We start from the raw sequence: 26,209 nt of genomic DNA on the forward strand, positions 1-26,209 counted from the left end.
CTCTTTGGTGCCAGATTATGTATCATGGCTAGCTAGCTGCGCCGTCACTTCTTTGGAAAAGTGAGTCAAGTCCGTTATGGTTCATGCTGCCCACGTACTACGGACGGATCATCTTTGGAGAATAGAAAACCTTGCATGCTGGGTTCAGGATGAAATGGGGAATGTTATCCGGTCTGAAGCTCTGAACGAGGATGGGAAATGAATAACTGAATCAACTGAAAGCTGTGTATAATAATTGCCACGTTTGAGTCATGGATGAATCATGAAATTGTTGGTCCACCGCACAATCAGAGCAGAGAACTGGAAATGTCCGTGCTCCGGCCCGGAAAGCTGCACTCTGACTAGGACAAGGTACTATTCCTCTTGGGTTTTCACCTTTTTTTTTGCATATAATAGTAACAATGCATTCGTTCCGGTTATTTAGCTTTTTTTTTCTGCGTGGACACTCGTAGTAATCTAGAGTAACTGATGATGGTCACAGTTTTCAATCTGAATAAAAAGGCATAGCGAATTAGTGCCACTGTTTCAAAGAACTCGAAGAACTGTGTAGCAGAGATGATAGTACTAACAAAATAAAAATAATAGTCCCTGATTTGGGCCAGGAAGTCTGCGAAACTCGTCGCGTCTCGTGTGTAAACGTAGGAACAAAAGGCTGCGGGCTAGGCGTGGCATGGAGCCCAGATGGCAGTGAGTGGCGTGGAGTCGAGCCGGGACATGTCCCCCGAATCCGAGGCTCTACTAGCTCAACGGCTCTGGCGCTATGCACCCTGCGCACTCCTCCAGTCCCCAGCCCTATATGCTTGTCTTTTTACCATGCGCGGGCCCACGCTCTGACTCCTGGCGATACTAGACCCATGTGCCCTCTGGCTCCTGCTCTCCCAGTCCGATCCATCACGTGCAGGCCTTACCATGGGTCCCGGTGTATGGGCCACCGCACCCACGCCCACGCCTGGATGCTCCACCTGTCATTGAAGCTTGAATTTTCATAGTATTGTGGGACAGCTATGGTCCATCGCACAATGCTTTTTTTGCGCGGGAAGCTTTAACTTCTTTGCGCGGGATTGCGAGTGCTTTTGGATCAATGCTATGCCCCTACGATTCAAAATAGATAACCGAATTTTGTATTAACTTTATACTAAAATTAATATAAAATCGAGTCATTTATTTTGGAACGGAGGAAGTATAATTTTATACTGTATTTTAGAACTTCAAACGTGTAATTGTCGTACTGGAAAAATGCTCCGTCAAGTGTATATTGTTTCGGCAAGACAAACATTTGACCAACAATTGCTCCTGGAATACATGGGTGACCTTATACAAACCACTATCATAAGAAAATACACATGAAATATATCGCGTGACATAAATTTCATGTCGCATAAACCTTGTACTTCTGAAGTAATTACTGGTCAAGGGCTTGTCTTAACGAAAGCAAATGCACTTTGCATTTAAGAAGGGGCGAATACAACCAAAAAGGGTGCATGTTCAACGGTATGATGTCCGTTGGACTTTTAGTGAAGTGGAAAAAAGACTAGCCAAGAAAATGTGCTTGTCTGTTGATTATAAATGTTGCCTGCATATTATGGTATTAAGTAGTATCACGATCTATATAGAACATCATTTGTCATCTAGAATATGTTTTTAGTATCTCTTGCGGCAAGTCACTCTTTTTTCTTGGTTATTCCGTTATCTTTTATAGTGGAACCCACTCCGTTTGAATTGTATGGAAAAAATATGTTAAAAATAACATATTGTCTCCTTAAAAGAAAACATATCGTCTAATTATTCCTATGAAATTGCCTTTTCCAGGTGAACACCATGCCTAGGGTCTATAAGACTAATGATGTTTCTTCCATTTGGAAAAAAGAGAACTCATGAATTGGAACACCACAAATCCTGGATTTATATAGGAAGTATAACTGTGAATATCCAATTCAGTGCCCGGGCCCAGATGAACCCGGTGAACGGTAACGCCATCAAAAATAGAAAAAAATCAAAACAATTCGAGTTTGTTTTTTTTTTTTGCATAGAAGATGGTTGAGTGCAGGATGTGCGTGCTAAATCTTATTCCATTTGAACATATGTGGAGCCCGTGGCAAAAAAGAAAAAGAAAACCGGTCAAAACAGTGCATGAACAGTAGTCTTACTCACAGAGCCAAAATTTGTCTTTTCGTTGCCCGCTCCTCGAATGTCAAAGCTCCATGAAATTTTGCACAAACATCACGCACACAAGCATCTTGCTTGCAAAAGAAAAACGGATTTTTTTCTATCTTTTGTGAATTTTATTTTGCCCGTCTGAGTCGGGCACTGAAACGCCGCTCTCGTATAACTGATACAGTTCAAAATTGTTGTTTAGATATCAATCAGGGGACACAAATATTACAAGCACCAAAAGACAAAACAGCATGAGGTCCTGTCTTTCTCCAAAATTCTCGTGAAATAGTAGTACACTTTATAAGATAGCCATTTCATTGATAGTACCAATTTTTCTCAGTACAATTTTGTTCTCTAAATTTTTTATGTTTTCAACTGTATTTTTTTACGGTACGTACAATCTATGGTTGGACTGTTTTTTTTTTTATGGGTGAGTTAGATTTTTATGATAGTGATATCTCTAATCCATCAGAGATCAAACCTTAATTGATAGCACACGCATCCCATTAAGACGGATTTTTTAATGGATATAAGGTTATCTTCAAAATTCCCATAAACCAAAAAAGAAGGTTATCATCATGGTAATGTACTTGTGTTGATATGGTCAATTTTAGACTTCCACGTCGTGTGAAGGTATCTGCAGCCTTTCATCGGGGTGCCATGTGTGGCTACTAAATCCCCCAGATCTTGGTTGTATCCCAATGTACTTTTTTTGCGGGTGGCATATATCCCAATGTACTTTGTCGATGATCGATAAATTAAGTGTGTTGTCTATGATCAATTAATTAAGTGTGTTTGTTAGTCTAAAAAAACTGTATGGTGGTGATGTGGTGTGCATGTAGATTTACATCAATATTGTACTACTCTATATTACCTCTAAGAAAAATGCAGGTTAGTGATGAGCTAAGACATGGGAGCCGTGGATGGGCACGTACTTAACTCTCGTGTCATGTCGGATGTGAGGACAGATTTTCTTAGACGGCACGACACGGTGACGTGCCCGTCTGTGTAGGGCCCAGGGTAAAAGGGAGTATCGTGTGACACAGGCAGCGTGGGCCAATGAACTTATCGTGTGACACAGGCAGCGTGGGCCAATGAGCTTCAGAATTTGGTAAAGCAAATCTGATGGCTGCAGCGTGCGGCGAGATCTTTGTTTCCCCGACGGATACATCGTCAGCAGGAAGGATACTGGAATGCAGTGGTTACACGGTTCCGGCACATCCGTGTGCCAAGCATGCTTGCACGCTGAGTGTGACTGAGTGCTGACTCGATGAGACCCCTAACTTCCTAGTGACCAGCTTGTTGGCTGACTGTCCTGGAAACGCCTTGATTTAATAAAGCTCTTTGAATTACTGTAAAGAAAAAGGTTTGAACCGACTATACAGTCCATCATTTTTCTTTTTTTTCTTCTAGTTCAGCTCCGGCTGGACTAATACATTCCACAAAATTTTCTGATGGTAGTATAATATACTACTTTCGTTCTTAAATGTAAGTCTTTGTAGAGATTTCACTGTAAACCGCATATGTATATAGATGCATTTTAAGTTTAGATTTATTTATTTTACTCCGTATATAGTTTATCTAGTGGAATCTCTATGTAGACTTATATTTAGGAACGGAGGAAGTAGTTGGAACTCGGGTTGGGGTAATTATTCGAAGCGCCGCTCTTCGTCGTGTTGTCATAAGTAAAGCTCGATAGATTAATCGATAGCATGTCGTCTTGGATTACCGCGCCACGATGTACACACTGGAAAAAACAATTCAGTAGAGTTGGCACGCTCACGTCTCTGGACGAGACGAGACCTAACGCAGGCGGCATGCACAGAGACGACATAGACTAGTACCAATACCAAGCTCTCCGATCGACTCGCCATCCTCCTCATACTATCTCTGTATCGCAGCCGTTTGCTGTCATCTTAAGCCACCCTCGATGATGACAGTTTTCTCGCTCTTTTTCCTCAATCGGCCTTATCGGCGAGATAATGACGCGGTTTAGCCCGGTGTGGCGCAATCATGACAGCCGTGCCCGGGCGGCGTGCGTGATGCGTAGGCGATGGCGGCCATCGATGGCAGGTTGTTGGGAACGGAAGCCCACACGAAGGCGGCTCGGAGTCGGAAGGCTCTGGTCGTACCAACAGCGGAGATCTTCAGACTTCTCCGCCACGTCTCGGCTCGGCGGTGAGAATCACAAGAGCTTGTGGAAGCGAGAGATGCGACAGGATCATAACGCTGCTGGTGGTGCTCGCGCTTTCCTTGTGCTTCACTACTCGTCTCGCCCTCCTTTACCACTTGTGGGATGAGATGGTGCCAATAGGCGATGGTTCAGTAAAGAGATTGTGTTCATTTTTTACTGGCGTAGGTTGACTTGCTGCGTCAGCTAAGGCGAACCCAACTACAAATGGAACGTGCAGCAGCAGGTGCTGCACAGTGCATGTGTCAGAAACAGCAGGTAGCGCCCATATTGTTCAGTAAAAAGAGGGTGCATATTTAATCTGAACCCGACCATACTGTGAAGTATGCACGCACAGCAGGTGCATTGCGTATCTGCATGCGCGCCTAAATTTTCATAAAGCCATATCGTCAGCCCATGCGCTTACTTTTCACGAGCCAGGCGTTTTGCCTCCAACCTCAGGAGAGCAACGTGCTTGTGCAGAAAGACAGGAGATAGTATGTACAGCTAGAGAACACTCTGAATTCTGAAACAGGATGCCCATTCAGTAAAATCAGCAAGATTCCTACCGACCGCAGAGCGTGATTTTAGCTCGTCTTGAATTCTGAACCGGGAAGAACAAACCAATACTGACTACTACAAACACAAAATGCTACAGCTTACTTAAAAGAAAAGCTACAACGTACAGCCTGCTTGGTGAGCGAGCCCTTGTCCGAGGTGATGTTCAGGTAGAGCCAGTTCAGCTGCAACGGGTGCTTGGAAAGAGACGGCTTGCTCAATCACCAGATGAAAGGACACGGGCTATTATACCTTCTTGAAGAATGACATTATGTTCTTTCCTTGCTTGGGGGCAGCAGCCTTGGCAGGTTTCTTGCTGCCTGCTGTTTTGCTTGGAGCATTGTTCTTGTCAGTGTTTGCTGCTGGCTGTGGCTTGCTTGGAAGAGTTGGCCTGGCACAAACAGAAATAGGTTGATTTGTCAGTGACATGAATAAGAACTGGTGCATTCACTCAGGTTAACAATGACTCGAACAAAGCAATAGCTATGCAAGAGCTTAAATGTGCAAAATATATGTTGTTGTAACATCCGACATCTGACATATTTATTTTTCTCACTGATAAAATAGATGGGTAAAGCTCCTGTTAGAGGTATGAATTTGTGTTTTTCCTTCCTATTGTGCATATAGATGGCCAGCGGCATAATCGAAACTATGCACTAAATCAATTCATATTCCTTGATGGGCTCTGATGCCTGATAAACTAAAGAAGGGGGCGGTTCCTAAAGATAACTGCTTCAGTAACAACAGCAACAGCGTGTGGTGTCAAACTATAAGGTGAATACATAAAGTTATCAAGGATTTCACAGAATACAGAATAAAAAACAGTGTATTACCTGTTAGTGGCATCAGTAGTGGTAACATTTTTCTCTGCCTTATCACTTGCAGGAGCTTCGCCTTCCCAGACAACCTCAGTTACTAAAATAGAAACCGAGCAAAGCTTCAGGCATTTACAATCACGCGGATGGAAAGCAGATGGAAGAATTGAGCAGAAGGATAACTAGAACAGCTAATGATGCAAGCCATGGAAATATTACTTAACAAAAAAAGTTATGTGACAACTTCAATTAAATTTGTAGACTTCTCACATACGCATTCAAAACAACAAATACAGGAAAACAATATTAGATGCACAATCTTATACTTTAGCTAAAAAAGACTATTGACTACAAATAAGACAAATTATTTTTACGTTCATAAATAAGACAAGTTGCTTACACAAAATGTATACATATTCCGCAATATGTTGTCAACAAGTAGCATGCAGTTGTTTACAAAAAAAATAGAGTACGCAGTACAATTGCAGTAAGGGGTATTTAGGTTTTCAAGACATTTCTAGTTTTTGCTTATTTAGGAGCAAGTGAGACTAAGTGAATGATATAAGCATGACAGAGCAATATGGTAGCATGCCCAAATGATATAAGCATGACATGTTTCATGGGATAGAGTTTAACTCTACCTTCTCTCCCCCGCTCATCTATACGTGTCTTTAAGACCTTCCTTCTTTTAGGCGAGGTGGAAGCTGTCTCAGCAGCATGATCCTTCTTATTTCCATCAATTGGTGGATCATTGGCCTTTTCTTTTAAGGTGATCCCAGAACCGTTGCCATTGTCACTTCCAGTTTTACATTCAGAGGTAAACTCAGAATCGGTCCCTTTTTTGAAGCTTTTCACGTCGCTGACTGTATCCTGTTTGCTTTCCACTTTCTTCTGTTCTGATATATTGTCTTGTGCAGCTTCAGTGACAGGATTTCTGGCATGCTGTTTTGGTGGCTCTGGAGATGCAATGGCTACAAAATCGTCGTCGTCATCATCATCTGAACAATCAAAGATCGCTCTTCTCTTTCTGTTACTTCCACCATTAGAGGCCCGCTTGTAGTGTGCACTTTTTTCATCATCGCTACTATCAGCATCTGCTTCTTCTTTTGCACATATCTGTGCATCAGCTGTAACTGGAAGTATTTACAGCATGTCAATTTCATCAGCAACTTTATATACAGAATTGATATATGTACTTGAGATCAAAGTGCAAGAAAGTAAAGCAACATGGATTAAAACATGAGATTTAGTGAGAAAATACCAGCTACACTTGGTAGATCTTTAGCTTTAGTGACAGCTGGAGCCTTGGGTTTTGCAGATGCACGGCCCCACATTGTAGCCAGGGATGCACCATTACTGGGTAGGGACTTCCCGTTCTGAGCTTTGGTTTTATTTGCATGCACACCAACTGATGGCTCTTTGACAGACGGAGCATTAACAGTTTTATCCAAGACCGGGGCATTATCCTTCTCAGCTTTAATGCCTGTTTCTTTCACTTGATCGGATGGTTCAGGTAGATCTTGCTGTCGAACCATAGAAGATTGCCCTTTTGGAGCACTACTAGGTTTTGGCACTGCAGGTGCTACAACACTATTTGTAGGCTTTGGGGGCATTGAGCTCACATGCTTTCCTGTGGTAGTTCGCTTGACAAAAGAATTCCTTACACCACAAAACCTGTGCAAGAATTCAGAACCCCGGTGAGGGAAAGGTATCATATAATATTGACATGCTTTTCTTATACATATTGAGAAAAAATATTGAAATGCTTAAAAACACAAAATGTGATCCAGAAAGTACTATTTAATATATAGGCCCAGTTCTTTTGGCTGATTCTCCCAGATGTTGAGAATTGGATCTCCCCCTAGATTCTACCAGATTCTTAAACCCGTATTTATTTTTACAATCCTAACTAAATCAGCCAAAAGAACGGGGCCATGTGTTCTTCTCTAACATATCCCACCTGTGTCTCACACATTCCATACTAATAACATTTTATCATGTCAGTAGGGAGGCGATCATGTCTTGGCGCCTATACCTTTCCTCTCACTATAATATATGATGTAACTCGTCCCTTGGGCATTTGAGTAATAAATATTCAGGTGGGAACCCTCCCCCCCCCCCCCAAAGTGATTGTTCAACAAAAACATTTAGTCGTCTTCTCTTACAAACCCTTTGCAAGTATGCCTACACATGGTTTGGGGAGCAAAGCAAAGGGGGTAAAATCAGCAATACCTATTATCTCTCAAACAATTTTCTTCATCAAATGGCTGGTTGAAAAGCTCCTCTGCTTGCACAAATTCAGGATTCCAAAGTACAGCAGTATCTTTTGGAATACATGCCTGGATACTGTAAACCTGAACTGAACAAGAATCCTTAAAGGTTCGCCTTGCTTCTGCATCATACAAAGAAAACTGTTTAGAAGGAAGGATGACTCTTAGAACCAACATATTACTCCCTCCGTTCGGAATTACTTGTCACAAAAATGGATGTATCTACAACTAAAATACATCTAGATACATTCATTTTCTGGACGAGTAATTCCGAACGGAGGGAGTACTAAAGAGTGCGGAGAGGTAAATAATCTATTTTCATTCTGAACTCCAACAAGCATGATCACATTAATCATAAACAGAATGCTGTAACTTGAGGAATTGTGCCCCCCCCCCCCCCTCAAAAAAAAGATTTCCCGCATTACCTTCAAGTTTAGAGCTTGAAGTGAGTTGTACACAATAATTTTGGGGATTGTTCTTTAACCACCCAGACACACTGTAAATAACTTCATGATCAGTCCCGTGTTTGTTGACAAACTCCTGAAGCAACCTGGACAGCAGTAGAGACTAGTCAGATGCAATAATGATGCTATAGTTATGCAGTGGAAATAACAAGAGAAAGTGAATTGTCACCTCTTGGCGTCATTTGATGACACAGAAAAATTCCGGCTTAACCATTTGTACGAAATCTGTTAGAAGTAGCCATGTTGTAAACAATCAGGACGGACTGAACAAGGCAACAATAGTGGTCTAAACGCTCTTATATTTCTTTACAGAGGGAGTACGTGAAAAAAATCTTAAGTGAGAAGACAAAAGAATGAATAATCGTCTGGAGCTTGAGTGGCACACTGTTGTTTAATCACCCTGAAATCTGAATGAACTCATGCTGAAATAATTTTGCCAGTTGTAAACTGAGCACAGCAACGAGGTTAACCCTCCCCACAACCCAGAGAGGACTATAGTAATTTTAGCTAGTCGTCTAGAGAACAGTATCTAGCCTTGTTTGTAGAATCGATACAGAAATTGTGCATCAGTTGAAAAGAAAAATGAACCTAACTAGCACAAACGCACCATAAATTACCACACAATAGAATATTTTCGTTTCTTTTCTTTGAAATTTATCCACATATACAAACGTTGGCGTGGAATGAGACACTAACCTAGGTAGTCATCAAAGGAATCCAGGCTTATTTCTAGATCCATGCAGAAATTGTGCAGGGATAGAAAAGGGAACATTTTAATCATAAAAAGATAATAAAATGCACGGCTTATCACCACAAATAATATTTGTCTGTTTCCTTTTCTTTCTAAAACTCCCCAAATAATCATACGTTGACCCAGAAGTAGCCACTAGACCATTTTATCGGCATCGAAGTCACCAGAAGGGACACCTCACACGATTCGCAACCCTAACTCAAATCATCCGTACCAGCACGGGACAACAAGAACAATACAACCAGCGGAATCCAAGAACTCGCGTCTCCCCTGCTCCTCCGCCCGGAGAAACCCCGCGCAGACAGCAAGACGGAGCGAGATCGAACGGGCGAATCGTCATAGCGGCGACTGAGCCATCAGACAGGGGAGGGGAGGGGAGGGGAGGGGGGGAGGGGGGTGGTCCGATAGTTACCACGCGGAGCTGGTCGGAGAAGAGGGCGTGGATCTGGGGCAGCAGGTCGAGCAGCGCGCCGTCGGCCATCGTCCGGTGGCCTCCGCTCCCGATCCGGAAGGCTTTGGAACCCTGGCTAGGGTTTCGAATTGGGGAGCGGCGGGGGAAGACGAAGGGGGAGTGTGGCGCGGGATTGGATTGGGGCTGAGGGGCGGTTTTCCCGCCTCCCCTGTTTTGTTGGCGCGGCCCGTGCCCGGGTGAGGGTCCAATGGGCAGTACGACGGCGCGCAGTTCACTTGCCGAAAGAAAACCCGCTCGAGTTCGAGCGTTTTTTTTAGGGGTTGTTTGGCCCCAACTTGCTCAACCAAAATTTTGGCATGATCAAAGTAAGGGCATATTTGGCGCCTGTTACAGTGCCCGGAGTCGCTATGTGCTTGTATCTTGCAGGTCCGCTATTTCCCAGATGGCAACCTACTGGAGGCAACACCCCGTGATGGTATCTCATATTCGTGGAGAAGTTTATTGCACGGCTTGCAGTTGTTCAAGGAGGGCTATATTTGGAGGATCGGGGATGGCACACAAGTCAGCATTTGGTCAGATTCATGGTTGCCACGTCCATGGTCGCGGGGGGTGATCACCCCCCGAGGGCCTAACTTGCTGGAAAAGGTGAGTGACCTCATTGATCCAAGCACTGAAAACTGGGACGGGCAGCTTGTGCATGATACTTTTTGGCCCGACGATGTCAAGCACATTTTCCAAATCCCGCTAAGGGAAGGTACCCGGGACTTCATTGCATGGCAATATGACACCAAGGGGATCCACTCCGTCAAGAGCGCCTATAAGCTCCAAGTCCAACTTGAACGTATGAAGCAAGATGGAGGGCTGGGAGGCAGCTCACATGTGGCTGGCAACCTGGACAGTGCTAGTGATGACTCCTGGAAAAGACTATGGAAACTGTCGTGCCCTCCCAACATTCAAATGTTTACCTGGCGCCTCAAGCACGATTCCCTTGCTTTCCGAACCAATGTGGCAAGGAAGGGGATCCGGATCACCGATACTAAGTGCCTGTTTTGTGGTCGAGCTGATGAGGATGGCGCCCACCTGTTCATCAAATGCAAGAATGTGAAGGAGGTCTGGAGAATGCTGGAGACGGAGGAAGAACGAGTTAAGCTGGAACCCATCGGGCCCGTGCATGCAGTGCTAGATTTTCTTTGGGGCCTCGATGTAAAAAAACGGCTACATGTTCTAACCTTCTGGTGGCTCTGGTGGTCAAACCGAAATAAATTGAGGCAGGGTGAGAGGTGCTGGTCTGCAGATACAGTGACCCCGCCGCACGAGGAGTAGTGTGCTGGAGTTCCTTGACATCTTCGGGGAGCAGCCGGACAAACCAGCTCCTGGTAGATGGAGGCCACCAATGCACGCCGAGTACAAAATCAATGTGGACGGATCCCTCGTCCCTAGTCGGAACCATTCAGGCTGGGGGGTGGCTGTTAGAATGAAGGATGGCAATTTGGCCTATGCTCGAGCTGGAGACAGGAGCATATCACAGACGCTTTTGCCGCGGAAATCATAGCTATGGCGCATGCAGTGCACATTGCGGCAGATCTGGGTATCGTCCGGATGGAGTTGGAGACGGACTCCCAACTGGTGGCGGATGCTTTGGAATTGCAAAAGGCCGATTCTTCGGCGTATGCTGATGTCATTGAAGACATAAAATACCACTTGAAGCTTTGGTTTCCCAAATTTTCTATTTTAGTTTGTAGACGTCGCGCAAACTCTGTTGCTCACGAACTTGCCATTGTTGGCCGTGGATGTGATCCTAACCACTTTCTAGAGTGGGAGTCTGATGTACCCGCCCATGTGGGCGCTTGTGTCTTGGGGATTTGCCCAAGAGCAGTTAAGTTATAAAGCTATGGCTTTGCCCTCAAAAAAAAGTAAGGGCATAACCAAAAATTTGGCAAGTTGTTATTGTTTGGATTGTAGCCATTGTACCTCCCAAAAATTCGGCAAGCTCTTGGTTTGCCAATTTGGACTGATCGATGCTTGGTTTGATTTTAATTTAGTTGTAACGTTGAGGCAATAAAAAATAAATATAAAACATTATATTTTAATATGAGAATTTAGTTAACCATAACATTTGAAAAACAAAATTATCAAGAAAAGACCGAAATTCGCATGTAAGAGTAAATATACGGGGACGTCCCATATATTCAAAAAGAGACATTTATACTACTTTTGAACTAAGATGAAGCTCACGGCTGCCTTTACGGAAACTGAAACATTAGTTTGCTTAGAAGACAACCGGTAGCAGTGAAAGGTCGACGGCAGTAACCGATTCAAATAACCACTTCCTAATTGCACGTAAAAAAAATACACATACTACCGTTTATTTCCGCATCTGGTTAATCCGTTGACTGTTTTTTTAATCAATCCGTTGACCGTTTGTTTAACTAACACAACACGGGAACCACAGCTCACCAATTTTTTGGCACCGATTTCTGCGCCCTCCGTGTGCCCATCTGTTGGCAAAAATAACATGGAGTCGTTCCGAACGGGGTGGGCGAGCCAAAATTTCGATGATAGTCCAAACAGCTTCCAACTCTCACGGGAGAGCCAATATTTTGGTAGGGTCGGTGTTGGTGGCAATCCAAATAGCCCCTTATTACTTTCTCCATTTTTATTTACATTGCATACTGTATTAGTTTTATCTTAGATCAAACTTTATAAATGTTGGTTTATAAAAAAATTAACATATGCGATATTCAATATGGACTCAAGATTTCTTTTTTATGAATTGTGAGTTTGCCTATATATTCGACGGGAGAAAATAAATACATATACTCCCTTACGGAAGACAATAAAAGAAAATAAAGATAATTAATTGGACTCAGCTTCATGTGAGTTCTTTGTGTCACTAAGGCCTTATACAATGCTAGGTGCTTAGAAAAATAAACCAGGTTTTCTCAAGCACCAGTGCTTATTTCTACATAAGAGACACCTAATTAAGCGTCTGCCCTGTACAAATAAGCACTGGTGCTTAAGAAAATCTTGATTTATTTCTTCAAACACCTCTTCTAATTAAGCACATTGCATTGTACAAACCCGAAACTAGTGAACCTAAAGCAGAGGTTGTAAGATGTCTTGTTTGGTCATAAGCAAGACACCAATGTATAGAAGAGTCTTTTTCTCTTTAAGGTGTGAGTAATCTGTGTGTGTGTGTGTGTGTGTTTATTGCTCACTCAGTTTGAGCTACTGGAAATGGGGTAGGACAAGAGGAAGAGAGACAAAGGTAGGAGAAGGGGTAGCCGTCGTGTCGTTCGTGATCCACTAGATGAGTCGTTCGTTGCCTTCTCCTAGGTACTTGTAGCAGCAGCAGCCGGGAGCTCCTATTCCTGAAGGAAATATGCCCTAGAGGCAATAATAAAGTTATTATTTATTTCCTTATTTCATGATAAATGTTTATTATTCATGCTAGAATTGTATTGACCGGAAACTTAGTACATGTGCGAACACATAGACAAAACATAGTGTCCCTAGTATGCCTTTACTTGACTAGCTCGTTAATCAAAGATGATTATGTTTCCTAACCATAGACATGTGTTGTCATTTGATGAACGAGATCACATCATTAGAAGAATGATGTGATGGACAAGACCCATCTGTTAGCTTAGCATCATGATCGTTACAGTTTCATTGCTACTACTTTCTTCATGACTTATACATGTTCCTCGGACTATGAGATTATGCAACTCTCGAATACCGGAGGAACACTTTGTGTGCTACCAAACGTCACAACGTAAAAGGGTGATTATAAAGGTACTCTACAGGTGTCTCCGAAGGTGTTTGTTGGGTTGGCATAAATCAAGATTGTAACATAAACCTTATGTCACCAACTCTATCTACCATTTTCATTGGACCCAAGTCAATATTCCAATCAAACCCATTATATACTTTGTTGTAAGAACTTGTCTCACAACCCATCTTCTATATCAAACCAAGATCTTCACTTAGTATCACTTGATCCAACCCTAGGATATGACTATGTCATGTCTCGTTTAAGACCAAACTTCATTCTATCTCAAACCATAGCCACGTCGTGCTAATTATCCTACGAATGTATTTATTGTGAATTTTTATCTTTTATTTGGATCTTCATTTGCAATTGTTGTGTGTTAAATTATTTTCTTGTATCGTTAGATATATCGTAAGGTGAAGGAGAGACGACTTGAAGTAGAATATATCAACTTCAAGAATCAGGCAAGTTGCAATTTGATCATGCCCTGACCTATATTATTTAAATTATGCATATCTCTTTAAATGTAATATTATGCATGTTTTATAAAAGTTTTGCAAAGTATTATTTTTATCTAGAGCCATAAGGAGTCACCACCATGCTTGGCCGCCCTTGCACAAATGGGTGGGTTGAAAATCAAACAAGTTTTGAACAAATAAACTTGCCCTCTTTTGGGGCAACGTTTTGTGAAAACTATTGAAAAACAAAACTATATATTATTTTATCTTCTACTCCCTGGACGGAATGGTATTGACGGGAGCGTCTACAAGTGATTGCGCCCATCGGGGTCTTGCAGTGAATGCGCCCGACTGGGGTCTTGCACACAGGTTTTTGGTGGGGACTGCCGTCCAGGGGAATGAGATCTTCCAAGTACAGTTTGATGTAGCTTCCAGTACAGCCACATGCTACTATGGGCTCTGGCTTAGCTTAGTACTAACGGGAAACCCTTACCTTAGGACCGCCATCGGAGAGGGGCTTTCAGTGCCTAAGTTGCGGGCGGCTTGGTCAGGTATAGGGGGCTGTTACGGAAAGGCTTCGTCACAATCTCCTCCTAGTCGTACACCCAAGTGTGTAATGATAAACAGGGTTGGTTGTGTCATGTGGGGAACGTGTACGACCTCTGCAGAGGGTTTAACCTAATCGATTAGCCGTGCCCCTAGTTACGGGCAATTTTGAGCAACTGAAGACTTGGACTGAAGAAGAATCTCCCCTCTCTTTTCTAAAAATCTGTTTTAAGGGTTAAAGTTGAGGAATGAGCACAGTGAATGTGTTTCACTTCAACCTTATGTATATTTTAAAACTATTTTGGAGAATGAGCACTGGTGCGTATATCCAAGTGTCTCACTCCTACCTTTTATACAAAAAACTATTTCTGTTTCAAAAGAAGTTTACAAAATTTACTATAAGAGAAAATTGGCTTTATGCAAAGGAAACCTCCACCAATACTTACCCTGCATATATAATCTGTTATACTTTCCTTTGCAACTTGCGAGTACATTCCACGTACTCATCTGCACCTGTCATATGCAGATCTCGACAGATTAAGAGATGATAGGGTTATGGTCTACACTCAACGAGCCCAGTGGCGTTGATGGAGCCTAACTTAGTGACTACGTATAATTCCGCTGTATTATCTGCCAACTTGAGCTGTGCCTAAGGTATGATTTATAAATATATCTGGATCTACCGTTGTAGTAGAATGATGTATGTCTTACTGATATTCATTTTTGCTACTGTGTGTGCTAGCTATGATCCAGGGATAGCACAGTAAGCACAGAGACTTGGATTCTACCAAATCCGGGTCGTTACAAAGATTAGGATTTGTCACTCTGTGTTTCGGAGAGAGGTATCTCTGGGCCCTCTCGGTAATGCTCATCACTACGAGCCTTGCAAGCAATGTGACTAATGAGTTAGTTGCGGGATGAAGTATTACGAAACGAGTAAAGAGACTTGCCGGTAACGAGATTGAACTAGGTATGATGATACCGACGATCGAATCTCGGGCAAGTAACATGCCGATGACAAAGGGAACAACGTATGTTATTATGAGGTTTGACCGATAAAGATCTTCGTAGAATATTAAGGAGCCAATATGAGCATCCAGGTTCCGCTATTGGTTATTGATCAGAGATATGTCTCGATCATGTCTACATAGTCCTCGAACTCGTAGGGTCCGCACGCTTAACGTTCGATAACGATTTGTATTATGAGTTATGTGATTTGATGACCGAAGTTTGTTCAGAGTCCCGGATGAGATCACGGACGTGACGAGGAGTCTCGAAATGGTCGAGACATAAAGATTCATATATTAGAAGGTTGCATTTGGACATCGGAATGGTTCCGAGTGGTTCGGGCATTTTTCCGGAGTATCGGGATACCGGAACCCCCCGGGAGAAGTAATGGGCCTATTGGGCCTTATTGGAGGAGAGGAGAGAGGCCACAAGGGAGGGGCGCACCCTCCCCTTCCCAAACCGAATTGGACTAAGGGGGGCGGCCCCCCTCTTTCCTTCTCCCTCTCTCTCCCTTCCCTTTCCCTCTGGCGAAAGAAAGGAAAGGGGGGGATGTGCATGTTCCCAATAATAAGAATATGATATTGATATTTATTTTTGACAGTAGGAAGAGGGAATTTAAAACCTCCAATAGTGATAGTTGAAATTTTTCCAATAGAATTAATACTATGAACTTGAGGTTGTTTCTTCGGAAAGTGTATCGTATGCTCGTTACCATTAACATGAAAAGTGACATTTCCTTTGTTGCAATCAATAACAGCCCCTGCAGTATTCAGAAAAGGTCTACCAAGGTTGATCAACATATTGTCGTCCTCGAAATATCAAGAATAACAAAGTCCGTTAAAATAGTAACGTTTGCAACCACAACAAGGACATCCTCACAAATACCGATGGGTATAGCAGTTGATTTATCGGCCATTTGCAAAGAGATTTCAGTAGGTGTCAACTTATTCAAATCAAGTCTACGATACAAAGAGAAAGGCATAACACTAACACCGGCTCCAAGATCACATAAAGCAGTTTTAACATAGTTTCTTTAATGGAGCACGGTATAGTTGGTACTCCTGGGTCTCCTAGTTTTTTTGGTATTTCACCCTTAAAAGTATAACTAGCAAGCATGGTGGAAATTTCAGCTTCCAGTATCTTTCTTTTATTTGTAATAATATCTTTCATATACTTACCATAGGTATTCATTTTAAGCATATCAGTCAAACGCATACGCAAAAAGATAGGTCTAATAATTTCAGCAAAGCACTCAAAATCCTCATCATCCTTTTTCTTGGATGACTTAGGAGGAAAAGGCATGGGTTTCTGAACCCATGGTTCTCTTTCTTTACCGTGCTTCCTAGCAACGAAGTCTCTCTTATCATAACGTTGATTATGTGATTGTGGGTTGTCAAGATCAACAACAGGTTCAATCTCCACATCATTATTATTACTAGGTTGAGCATCAACATGAACATCATTATTAATATTATCACTAGGTTCATGTTCATTAACAGATTGTGTTTCAGTATCATAAATAGAAATATCATTGGGATTCTCAGGTGTGTCTATAATAGGTTCACTAGAAGCATGCAAAGTCCTATCATTTTTCTTTTTCTTTTTCTTAGAAGGACTAGGTGCATCAATATTAATCCTCTGAGAATCTTGCTCAACTCTCTTAGGATGGCCCTCATGATACAAAGGTTCCTGGGTCATTTTACCACCTCTAGTCATAACTCTAACAACATTGTCATTGTTCTTTATTATTCAACTCATGAAGCAAATCATCTTGTGCTTTAAGTACTTGTTCTACTTGAGTGGTAACCATGGATGCATGTTTACTAATAAGCTTAAGGTCACCTTTAACTCTAGACATATAATGACTCAAGTTTTCAACCATATAAGCATTACGTTTCAATTGTCTACCAACATAAGCATTGAAATTTTCTTGTTTAACAATAAAATTGTCAAACTCATACAAGCATTGACTAGCAGACTTATTACGAGGAATATCACTTTCATCAAATCTGTAGAGAGAATTTACCTTTACTACCTGTGTCGGGTTATCAAGACCATGCATTTCTTCAATAGGTGGTAAATTCTTAACATCTTCAGCTTTAATACCTTTTTCTTTCATAGATTTCTTTGCCTCTTGCATATCTTCAGGACCAAGAAATAGAATACCCCTTTTCTTCGGAGTTGGATTAGGAGTTGGTTCAGGAAGTGTCCAATCATTATCATTACTCAATATATTATTCACTAGCAATTCAGCTTGCTCAACAGTTCTTTCCCTAAAAACACAACCAGCACAACTATCCAGGTAGTCTCTGGAAGCATCGGTTAGTCCATTATAAAAGATATCAAGTATTTCATTTTTTCTTAAGAGTATGATCAGGCAAAGCATTAAGTAATTGGAGAAGCCTCCCCCAAGCTTGTGGGAGAATCTCTTCTTCAATTTGCACAAAATTAAATATTTCCCTTAAGGCAGCTTGTTTCTTATGAGCGGGAAAATATTTTGCAGAGAAGTAATAAATCATATCCTGGGGACTACGCACACAACCAGGAGCAAGAGAATTAAACCATATCTTAGCATCACCCTTTAATGAGAAAGGAAACAATTTAAGAATATAATAATAGCGAAATTTTTCCTCATGAGTGAATAGGGTGTCTATATCATTGAGTTTAGTAAGATGTGCCACAACAGTTTCAGATTCATAACCATGGAAAGGATCAGATTCAACCAAAGTAATTAACTCGGGATTGACAGAGAATTCATAATCCTTATCAGTAACTTAGATAGGTGAAGTAGCAAACGTAGGGTCATATTTCATTTTAGCATTCAAAGACTTTTCTTTCAACTTAGCTAACAGTTTCTTAAGATCATATCTATCATTGCAAGCAAGAAAGTCTCCAGCAGTTTCTTCATCCATAAAATAACCCTTAGGTACAACGGGCAATTCATATCTAGGGGGAGAATCTTCATCATCACTTTCATTAATATCATCAGTTTCAGTAATTTCATTCTCTCTAACCCTAGCAAGTTGTTCATCATGAAATTCACCTAATGGCACATTATTATCAAGTAGAGAAGTAGTATCGTCATAAGCAGCATGCATAGTAGAAGTGGCATCATCAATAACATGCGACATATCATAATCAATAGCAGATGTAGGTGTCGCAAGTTTACTCAAAACAGAAGGTGAATCAAGTGTGGAGCTAGATGGCAGTTCCTTACCTCCCCTCGTAGTTGAGGGAAAAATCTTGATTCTTTGATCTTTTAAATTCCTCATAGTGATCAATAGATATAAATCCCAAGTGACTCAGAGAATAGAGCTATGCTCCCCGGCAACGACACCAGAAAAAGGTCTTGATAACCCACAAGTATAGTGGATCGCAACAATTTTCGAGGGTAGAGTATTCAACCCAAATTTATTGATTCGACATAAGGGGAGCCAAAGAATATTCTCAAGTGTTAGTAACTGAGTTATCAATTCAACCACACCTGAAAGACTTAATATCTACAGCAAAGTATTTAGTAGCAAAGTAACATGGAAGTAACAGTAACGATGGCAAAAGTAAAAGTAGCAGTTTTGTAGTAAACGTAACAGTGGCAACGAAGAAATAACTTAGCAAAGATCAATATGTGAAAAGCTCGTAGGCAATGGATCAATGATGATTAATTATGTCGGATGTAATTCATCATGCAACAGTTATAACATAGGGTGACACATAACTAGCTCCAGTTCATCAATGTAATGTAGGCATGTATTCCGAATATAGTCATACATGCTTATGGAAAAGAATTTGCATGGCATCTTTCGTCCTACCCTCCCATGGCAGCGGGGTCCTATTGGAAACTGAGGGATATTAAGGCCTCCTTTTAATAGAGTACCGGACCAAAGCATTAGCACTTAGTGAATACATGAACTCCTCAAACTACGGTCATCACCGGGAAGTGTCCCGACTATTGTCACTCCAGAGTTTGCCGGATCATAACACGTAGTAGGTGACTATAACTTGCAAGATAGGATCAAGAACACACATATATTCATGAAAACATAATAGGTTGAGATCTGAAATCATGGCACTCAGGCCCTAGTGACAATCATTAAGCATGGCAAAGTCATAGCAACATCAATCTTAGAACATAATGGATACTAGGGATCAAACTTTAACAAAACTAACTCGATTACATGATAGATCTCATCCAACCCATCACCATCCAGCAAGCCTATGATGAAATTATTCACGCACGATGGTGAGCATCATGAAATTGGTATTGGAGGATGGTTGATGATGACAGATTCCCCTCTCCGGAGCTCCGAACGGACTCCAGATCAGCCCTTCCGCGGAAGAACAGGGCTTGGAGGAGGCTCCGTATCGTAAAACGCGATGAATCCTTCTTTTTGATTTTTTCTTCCCGAACGTGAATACATGGAGTTGGAGTTGAGGTCGGTGGAGGTCCAGGGGGCCCACGAGGCAGGGGCGCGCCCTGGGGGGCGACCTCATGGCTAGGGTGTGGGCCCCCTTCTGTTGATTTTTTCGCCAATATTTTTTATTAATTCTAAAACGTGACTCCGTGAAGTTTCAGGTCATTCCGAGAACTTTTATTTCTGCACACAAATAACACCATGACAATTCTGCTGAAAACATCGTCATTCCGGGTTAGTTCCATTCAAATCATGCAAGTTAGAGTCCAAAACAAGGGCAAAAGTGTTTGGAAAAGTAGACACATTGGAGACGTATCAATTACTAATATTGAATAGATAAGAACGGAATAACTCTATTCCCTTTCGAGTGATGCTAGAGTACAATTAGACATGCATAATGCCATGGTATCATTTCACATGACACAACTTTGGTATTAATTATTATTATGACTGTTGTTTTACAAGGCTAAGAAATATTATCACATTGTGACGTGGGGTCCCTTCCGTTTGCGTACCTCAAAATTAGAAGTAAATGTTTACTATTCAATTGGTTGTGCAAATTGCTTAATGAGGAAGGTGTTTGTCAAGAGTTGTTGCATAACAAATGCTCCAAAACGTCATCCCAAGTAGAGATAAAGCCTATTGATTCATCATTTTGGAAGGGCTTGATGAAGATCAATTCTTCCTTTCCAAGGGAGGATTTTTTAAGGTTAGTAATGGCCAATTGACGAGCTTTTATGAAGATGTCTGATTGGGTGACACTCCATTAACTCTACAATACTCGATCCTTTACAATCTCGTGCTCATAAAGATGGCCTCAGTGGCCTTTGGGCCAAGCCTTTGTACACTCAGTTCCATAGGGCTTTACTTAGTGGTAAATGGACTAAGTGGATCCATTTAGTTAGTAGGTTGATGTTGATAAATCTAACTCAAATGTCTGGCACATTCCATTGGAGATTGAAGTCCATGTATGCAAAGCTTACAAATTTTGGGCCTATTTTCCGCGGGAAGCATATTTGGAAAACTGAAATTCCTTCTCTGATTAAATTTTTCATTTGCTTTTTACAGACGAAGGTAGTTCTTACCAAAGATAATCTTGCAAAACGTAAATTTGCATGGTAGCAAAAATATGTTTTGGGGATCAAAAGGAAATAATTTATCATTTATTCATGTCATGCCCGTTCACCACCTTGATTTGGCGCACAATTCATGTTACCTGTAATTTAGCACTTTAAAGGATAATATAGAGCGAATTGATGGAATTGTTGATTTATTGCTTGAACCTCGTGGACGTATATATAGAAGTATATGACCGTCTTGGAGTACAAGACAAGCTAAAACAAATCCTAATCTATTCCATATTTTCTAAATAATCACGATACTCAACAAGCACCACCAAGGAGCATACCAAATCTGTTTGAAAAATGGTTAGGTGGCATACGGCCAAATCCGTGAGGGAGTTTGTGTCGTTCTTTGGACATTTCGATATTTGCCTGAATGAGTGTGTTTTTACCAGATCATCCACTCCTAAATTTTGTAAGTTATATTTATATCCACGCCATCAATTCGTACACGGTCATCACTATAGCACGTGGGCACGCATGCGCTTATGGCATTTGGGTGCAAATGGTTGCACGGGTTTGTTCAACTAATATGGCTGGGGAGACTAGATATTCTATGGTTGAGCTATATAATCTCGTTTTCGGTCTATTGTGCTTGTGTTTTATTTCTATTTCTAATTGGTACCCAGTGACTTGAACTTGTACCACGTTTAACAAAATGAATATGTGCAGCGCTTGATGCAGAGGCCGGACACTCCCCTTACCAGATAAGGAAAGGAAAGAAATATTATCACATTTTAAGCTAATTCTTTCTTATCATTTGTTTCCTAAACTGGAAAACGTGAGGATATGCCCTTCAACTTGTGTGCATAATGAGCCCTAGGGGCTAGGGAGATAGGTTATTCTAGCGTCTCCATTTCACATGGGACAAATTTATTTGAAGTATAATTTTATCATATATTTTTTGCATGAAAATTTGTGAATATGTACGTTTTGGATATTTCAATATGGACTACATACAAATGGACAAACACATCAAAACACATCTATATACGTCCAATTCAGGAAAAAGTTAGAACATTCTTATAATAGTGAATGGATGGAGTGGCATATAAAACTTTATTGGACCACGAAGATTGAAACCCCCCTCCCCCTTCCCCCTCCCGCGACGCTCCCGCGAGCGCCGGGGGGGAAACCCTAGCCGCCGGCCCAGGGCCCTCCTTTCCCTCCTCCTCTCCTCGCCGCCGCCTCGGCGAGCTGACGGGCAAAGCCCGGCCAGCATCGGCGGCGGCGGGGCGTTCTCCTTCCCCTGCTCGGTTCCTGGTGGCGCGGGCCGTCGGAGTCGGGCGGCGGCGTGGCGCGGGCACGAGGCGTGGCGGCGCGGTGGCTGCAGCTGGCGGCGGAGCCGCAGATTGCTAGCAGCCGTGCGAAGGGCCTGTGGGTGTTGGGGGCGGCGGGTGGTTCCTCCTCTCGGTCGGGGTGGTTCGGATCTGGCGCGCGGGCTCGCAGCTCTGCTTCCGGCGGCGGCTGGGCTGGGCCCTGGCGCACGTGGAGGCGGGGTCTGGGCCTTCTCTGCCTGGCCCCCCAGGTGGTGGCGCCCCTGCGGTCCTCCGGTCAGGTCCGGCCAGCCCTGGTCTGGTCTTGACGCCGGTAGGGGGCGTGGGCTGCGGCGGCAAGGGCCTGTCGGCAGCTCGCGGAGGCTGTTGCGCTCGTCGTCGTCGTCGGCATGGTGGTGGTGGTGGTGGTGCGTGCCGCACGGATTTTGCCTTTTTTCCGGTCGGCTGCTCGGGTTTGGGGCCCCAGCCCGGCGTGGCTGCGGTCCCGGCGATGGGCGGCGGCGAGGAGGTGGCTCGCAGTGCTGGCTTCATGACAGCTCGGCGGGTTGACTGCGGCGGGTGGCTGGCTTTCCGGCGTCGGCTTGTCTGTAGGCGGCCTGTTTCGACCTTCGACCTTCGACCCTCTCGTCGTCTGGTTGCTACCTTCGTCGAAGGTTCGGCCATCCCTCGACTACGATCCATCGCTCATCTCGCGCTCGGCAGGAGGACTGAGTTCGTCTCGCGCCCGGCAGCAGGACTGACCTTGTCTCGTGCCCGACAACAGGACCGACCTCGTCTCGCGCCCGGCAGCAGGATCATGCTCGTCTTGCGCCCGACACTAGGACCATGCTCATCTCGCGCCCGGCAGCAGGGCGTGTCGATGGAGGCCAATTTTGGCCGGCCTCTGGGTTTCAGCGTTGGGGGCAGCCCAGGGGTGTGAAAGGCGGTTCCTTTCCGCTCGTATCTTCGGTTGGGGTAGCGGCGGGTCACGGGTGAGGTGGTGTCGAGGTCTTGGATGCTGGGGCGCCGGCCCTGGTGGTGGTGGTTGCGCGGTGCTCTTGGACAAAGCCCGTGCCTTGGTGCTGCCCGGTCACCATGGTCGTGTGGGCGGCGTGGTTGCCGGGGTGTGGCGTTCGGTGGCGGTGATTGTGGGCCGAGGTGAAAATCTGCTCTATCTTCAGACGGACCGGCGGCGGCGAAGATCATTCCCTTCTTGAAGGCATCGTCGCGGCTCTCATTGCCCGTCATGCGGCTCCGGGGGAAACTCTGATCCTTGGATCGGGCGGTGGCGGCGCTCCAGCGTCGTATCCTTCCTGAAGGCGCTGCCTTGGAGCGCATGGTTCGTCATATGTAGCTTCATTTCTTCGGGGCGGTAGTGCTAGGAGTGGTGTTGCTGCGCTCAGCGCCTATGTATCCTGTCTTGGGGGTGTGCGTGTGTTGCGGTGGCGTGGCGTGTGGTTGTACTGGATGCTTGTGGTTTCGTGCTTTATATATAAAGCGGGGCGAAAGACTTTTTCGGTATAAAACTTTATTTACCACACTAAGCAAATCACAATGTATTATATTATTGATTGAGTTAAATAGAAATGTATCCCTAACATTTTTTGGGACAACGTACATAAGCTGAACACCAATCATTTGAGAAAGAACTTCCCCAAGATATCATCAGGGACCTTGATATATCACACTTGATTTATTTGTATATGGCTGGACTAGTAGTTTATCCATCCGGCTGAAAATTTCCAATATATATGTTTATACGACCAGCAGTATATGTATGCTCAGGCGTTCAATTCTGGGACCGCAGGTGGCAGAACGCCTTTCATGAAGGAGTAGAAAAGAACAAGTGATCTTTTAGGCTGGAAGCTAGGAACCATATGGCCAGCTCCTCTCACTGACGCAAATGTGAATCCTCCCTTGTATTGCTGAGCGTAGCCTCCAACCTAGATTTTACAATAGACAACTTCAGTATATATAGAGAATGAAATCACAAAACTATCATGATAGAGGTTAATTGGTTACCTCACTGTCTGGGGTGTACCATGGACGCCAGGGGTTTGTGATTGTCAGATTGAGATCCTTGACAGAGTACCTCGTCGCGGTAATCGGGCAGACATCATCCATGTCACCACTGTCATGGAGTTAGCCGTGATGTAATGAGGTGGGATGGGAGCAGAGCAAGACTATAACCATTTGTTTTTCTTCATTTTGTGTCTTGAATGAACTGCAATATGCAAGTTACCTGTACAGCCAGACTCTTAATCCGTTGTTGACAAGCCAATCAATGGTTGGCACCATGGAAATTGGGGCATCGGTCCAAATTAAGTTACTGTGAACAGAACAAGGTGGTCTCAGAAATATATCTGATAAATAAGAGAGAGTTTTTAAGGAAGTGTGTACTTACGCGCATTCTGACCAGTCAGTGTTGGTTCGAGCATGCATTGCCTTCTGCACCTCAGGATTGTTGAAGTAGGCGTCCACATAGTACCCGATGCACGGATCATAGCCTGCTAACTGTCCCAACCACGTACATCAGCTAATTAATTAATCAATCAGTACCACCTCTGATCTGATGATCAGATATGTTGGTGCTAACTATACGTACGTAGCCACTGGAGTGGAGGCTCCTGTCTCGCGACCTGATGCAGACGGGAGCGTAGATGTTGTAACGATCAATGTCGCCGGTTCTGAAGGACGCCTTGGCTTGGCCGCACGCTTTGCCCTCCAACCGCCCGAAGCTGCAGTGCGCGCTGATGTTGCCCCACACCTCGTCCGACATCACGCCGTGGTTCCACAAGAACTCGTACCGTCCCCTCGTGTTCTTGTAGTCATCAAGGTACGGGTTGCCAACCTGTATATTAACCCCGATTAGCCAGCGATGGCAACGCTAGACTTGTCTGCCATGACCAGGCAATAACTTACGAAGATCCCCTTGAGGTTCATGCTTGTGGCGCCGAGGTTGCGGAGGGCGACGATGACGGTGGCGAGCTGGGGGACGTAGTGGCCGCCGTAGCTCTCGCCAGCGATGTAGAAGTCCCGGCCCTTGTACTCCGGGAACCTCTCCAGCCAGTTGAGCAGGAAGATGTAGGCGTCCACGGCGGTCCTCGTGTCCCCGCTCTCGTGGTTCTCCGACGACGTGTTCGAGTACGAGAACCCCACGCCGGCCGGCGACTCCAGGAAGATCACATTTGCCACTGCGAAGATGTATACATAACAGCTTATATCTTGTTGTCTCGCGCGTCGCGCATGAGAGTTGTAATCAAGAGGATCGATAGTCACCCACCATTGTTCCAGGCGTGTCTGTTTCTGCTCAGGGTCTTGCCGTCGGGGTTCACGCGGAACGGGCCGAGCTCTTGCATGGCGCCGGCCCCCAGCGAGGAGCACCCAGGCCCGCCGGTGAGCCAGAGGACGAGCGGCTTGGAGGAGGCCTCGTACGCGGCCTCCACGAAGTAGTAGAAGAGCGCGCGGCCGTGCTGCTCGCTCACCGTGACGTAACCGGAGTACTGGTCGAAGTTGACGCGCGGCGGCTGGCCGGGCAGCGCCGCGATCCTGTCGGCCTCCCTGGCGCCGGGCGGCGCGCTCGGGCCGCTCATGGGCAGGTGCCTGAAGCTGCTGTCAGGGTCGGCCCACGTGTCCGGGTTGACAGCACCGGTCGCGACCGTCTTGGCCCTGCTCTCCAGGAAGGTCGTCAGCGCATCTCGCTGCTGCAGCAGGGTCTTCGCGCTCGCGAGCGAGGCGCCCAGTAGGATCGCCAGTATGACCGTGTAAGGCGTGGCATGGTTCCTCATCGTAACCTAATGCTGTCAGGCGGCACCTGCTTGTTGTGAATACGTGGATCTTAGGTGTTTCTATAGCGAGTAGGTGGTACCCGTAGAGGTCGGAGGGGGTAAAGTACCACGAAATGGTAGCTAACTTCCAAGTACGTAAGAGCATTGGAGTTTAGGATTCGCCGAAACCGATGCCGGAAGAGAGTGAGCTAGCTAAGAGCCACATTGGACGTCTCATGGATTGGGGTTCAACAATGCGGGAGTTTCAGATATCG

General features: G+C 44.2%; 2 protein-coding genes across 3 annotated transcripts; both read right to left on the minus strand.

Annotated features, from left to right (window-relative positions):
* Positions 1-4,844: 4,844 nt before the first annotated feature.
* On the minus strand, positions 4,845-9,842 carry LOC123069162 (protein IWS1 homolog A). 2 transcript variants are annotated; one of them, XM_044491943.1, is made up of 9 exons: positions 9,595-9,842; positions 8,601-8,656; positions 8,393-8,517; positions 7,930-8,089; positions 7,210-7,371; positions 6,959-7,173; positions 6,339-6,830; positions 5,716-5,797; positions 4,845-5,273 (listed from the first exon to the last, which is right to left on the minus strand). In XM_044491943.1, the coding sequence occupies exons 1-9, from the start codon at positions 9,661-9,663 to the stop codon at positions 5,129-5,131; spliced, it is 1,506 nt and encodes a 501-aa protein (XP_044347878.1). In that variant the 5' UTR covers positions 9,664-9,842; the 3' UTR covers positions 4,845-5,128. The 2 variants fall into 2 exon arrangements, with proteins under 2 accessions (XP_044347878.1, XP_044347877.1); XM_044491942.1 differs by having other exon boundaries at positions 6,959-7,371.
* Positions 9,843-23,948: 14,106 nt separating this feature from the next.
* On the minus strand, positions 23,949-25,745 carry LOC123067420 (serine carboxypeptidase 1-like). The gene is made up of 7 exons (XM_044490221.1): positions 25,451-25,745; positions 25,090-25,361; positions 24,769-25,018; positions 24,572-24,677; positions 24,410-24,496; positions 24,190-24,298; positions 23,949-24,110 (listed from the first exon to the last, which is right to left on the minus strand). The coding sequence occupies exons 1-7, from the start codon at positions 25,524-25,526 to the stop codon at positions 23,949-23,951; spliced, it is 1,062 nt and encodes a 353-aa protein (XP_044346156.1). The 5' UTR covers positions 25,527-25,745.
* Positions 25,746-26,209: the final 464 nt, after the last annotated feature.

The sequence above is a fragment of the Triticum aestivum genome, chromosome 3B (genome assembly GCF_018294505.1).
Source record: "Triticum aestivum cultivar Chinese Spring chromosome 3B, IWGSC CS RefSeq v2.1, whole genome shotgun sequence".
Taxonomy (NCBI): Eukaryota; Viridiplantae; Streptophyta; class Magnoliopsida; order Poales; family Poaceae; genus Triticum; species Triticum aestivum.

Excerpts from the sequence above, each read along its gene's own strand:
- LOC123069162 (XM_044491942.1), bottom strand. The coding sequence starts at position 9,663 with ATGGCCGACGGCGCGCTGCTCGACCTGCTGCCCCAGATCCACGCCCTC. Across the intron at positions 7,372-7,929 it reads AATTGTTTGAGAGATAATAG|GTTTTGTGGTGTAAGGAATT; the intron begins GTATTGCTGATT and ends ATTCTTGCACAG. Across the intron at positions 6,831-6,958 it reads AGATCTACCAAGTGTAGCTG|TTACAGCTGATGCACAGATA; the intron begins GTATTTTCTCAC and ends AAATACTTCCAG.
- LOC123067420 (XM_044490221.1), bottom strand. The coding sequence starts at position 25,526 with ATGCAAGAGCTCGGCCCGTTCCGCGTGAACCCCGACGGCAAGACCCTG. Across the intron at positions 24,299-24,409 it reads TTAAGAGTCTGGCTGTACAG|TGGTGACATGGATGATGTCT; the intron begins GTAACTTGCATA and ends ACTCCATGACAG. Across the intron at positions 24,111-24,189 it reads GGTACACCCCAGACAGTGAG|GTTGGAGGCTACGCTCAGCA; the intron begins GTAACCAATTAA and ends TGTAAAATCTAG.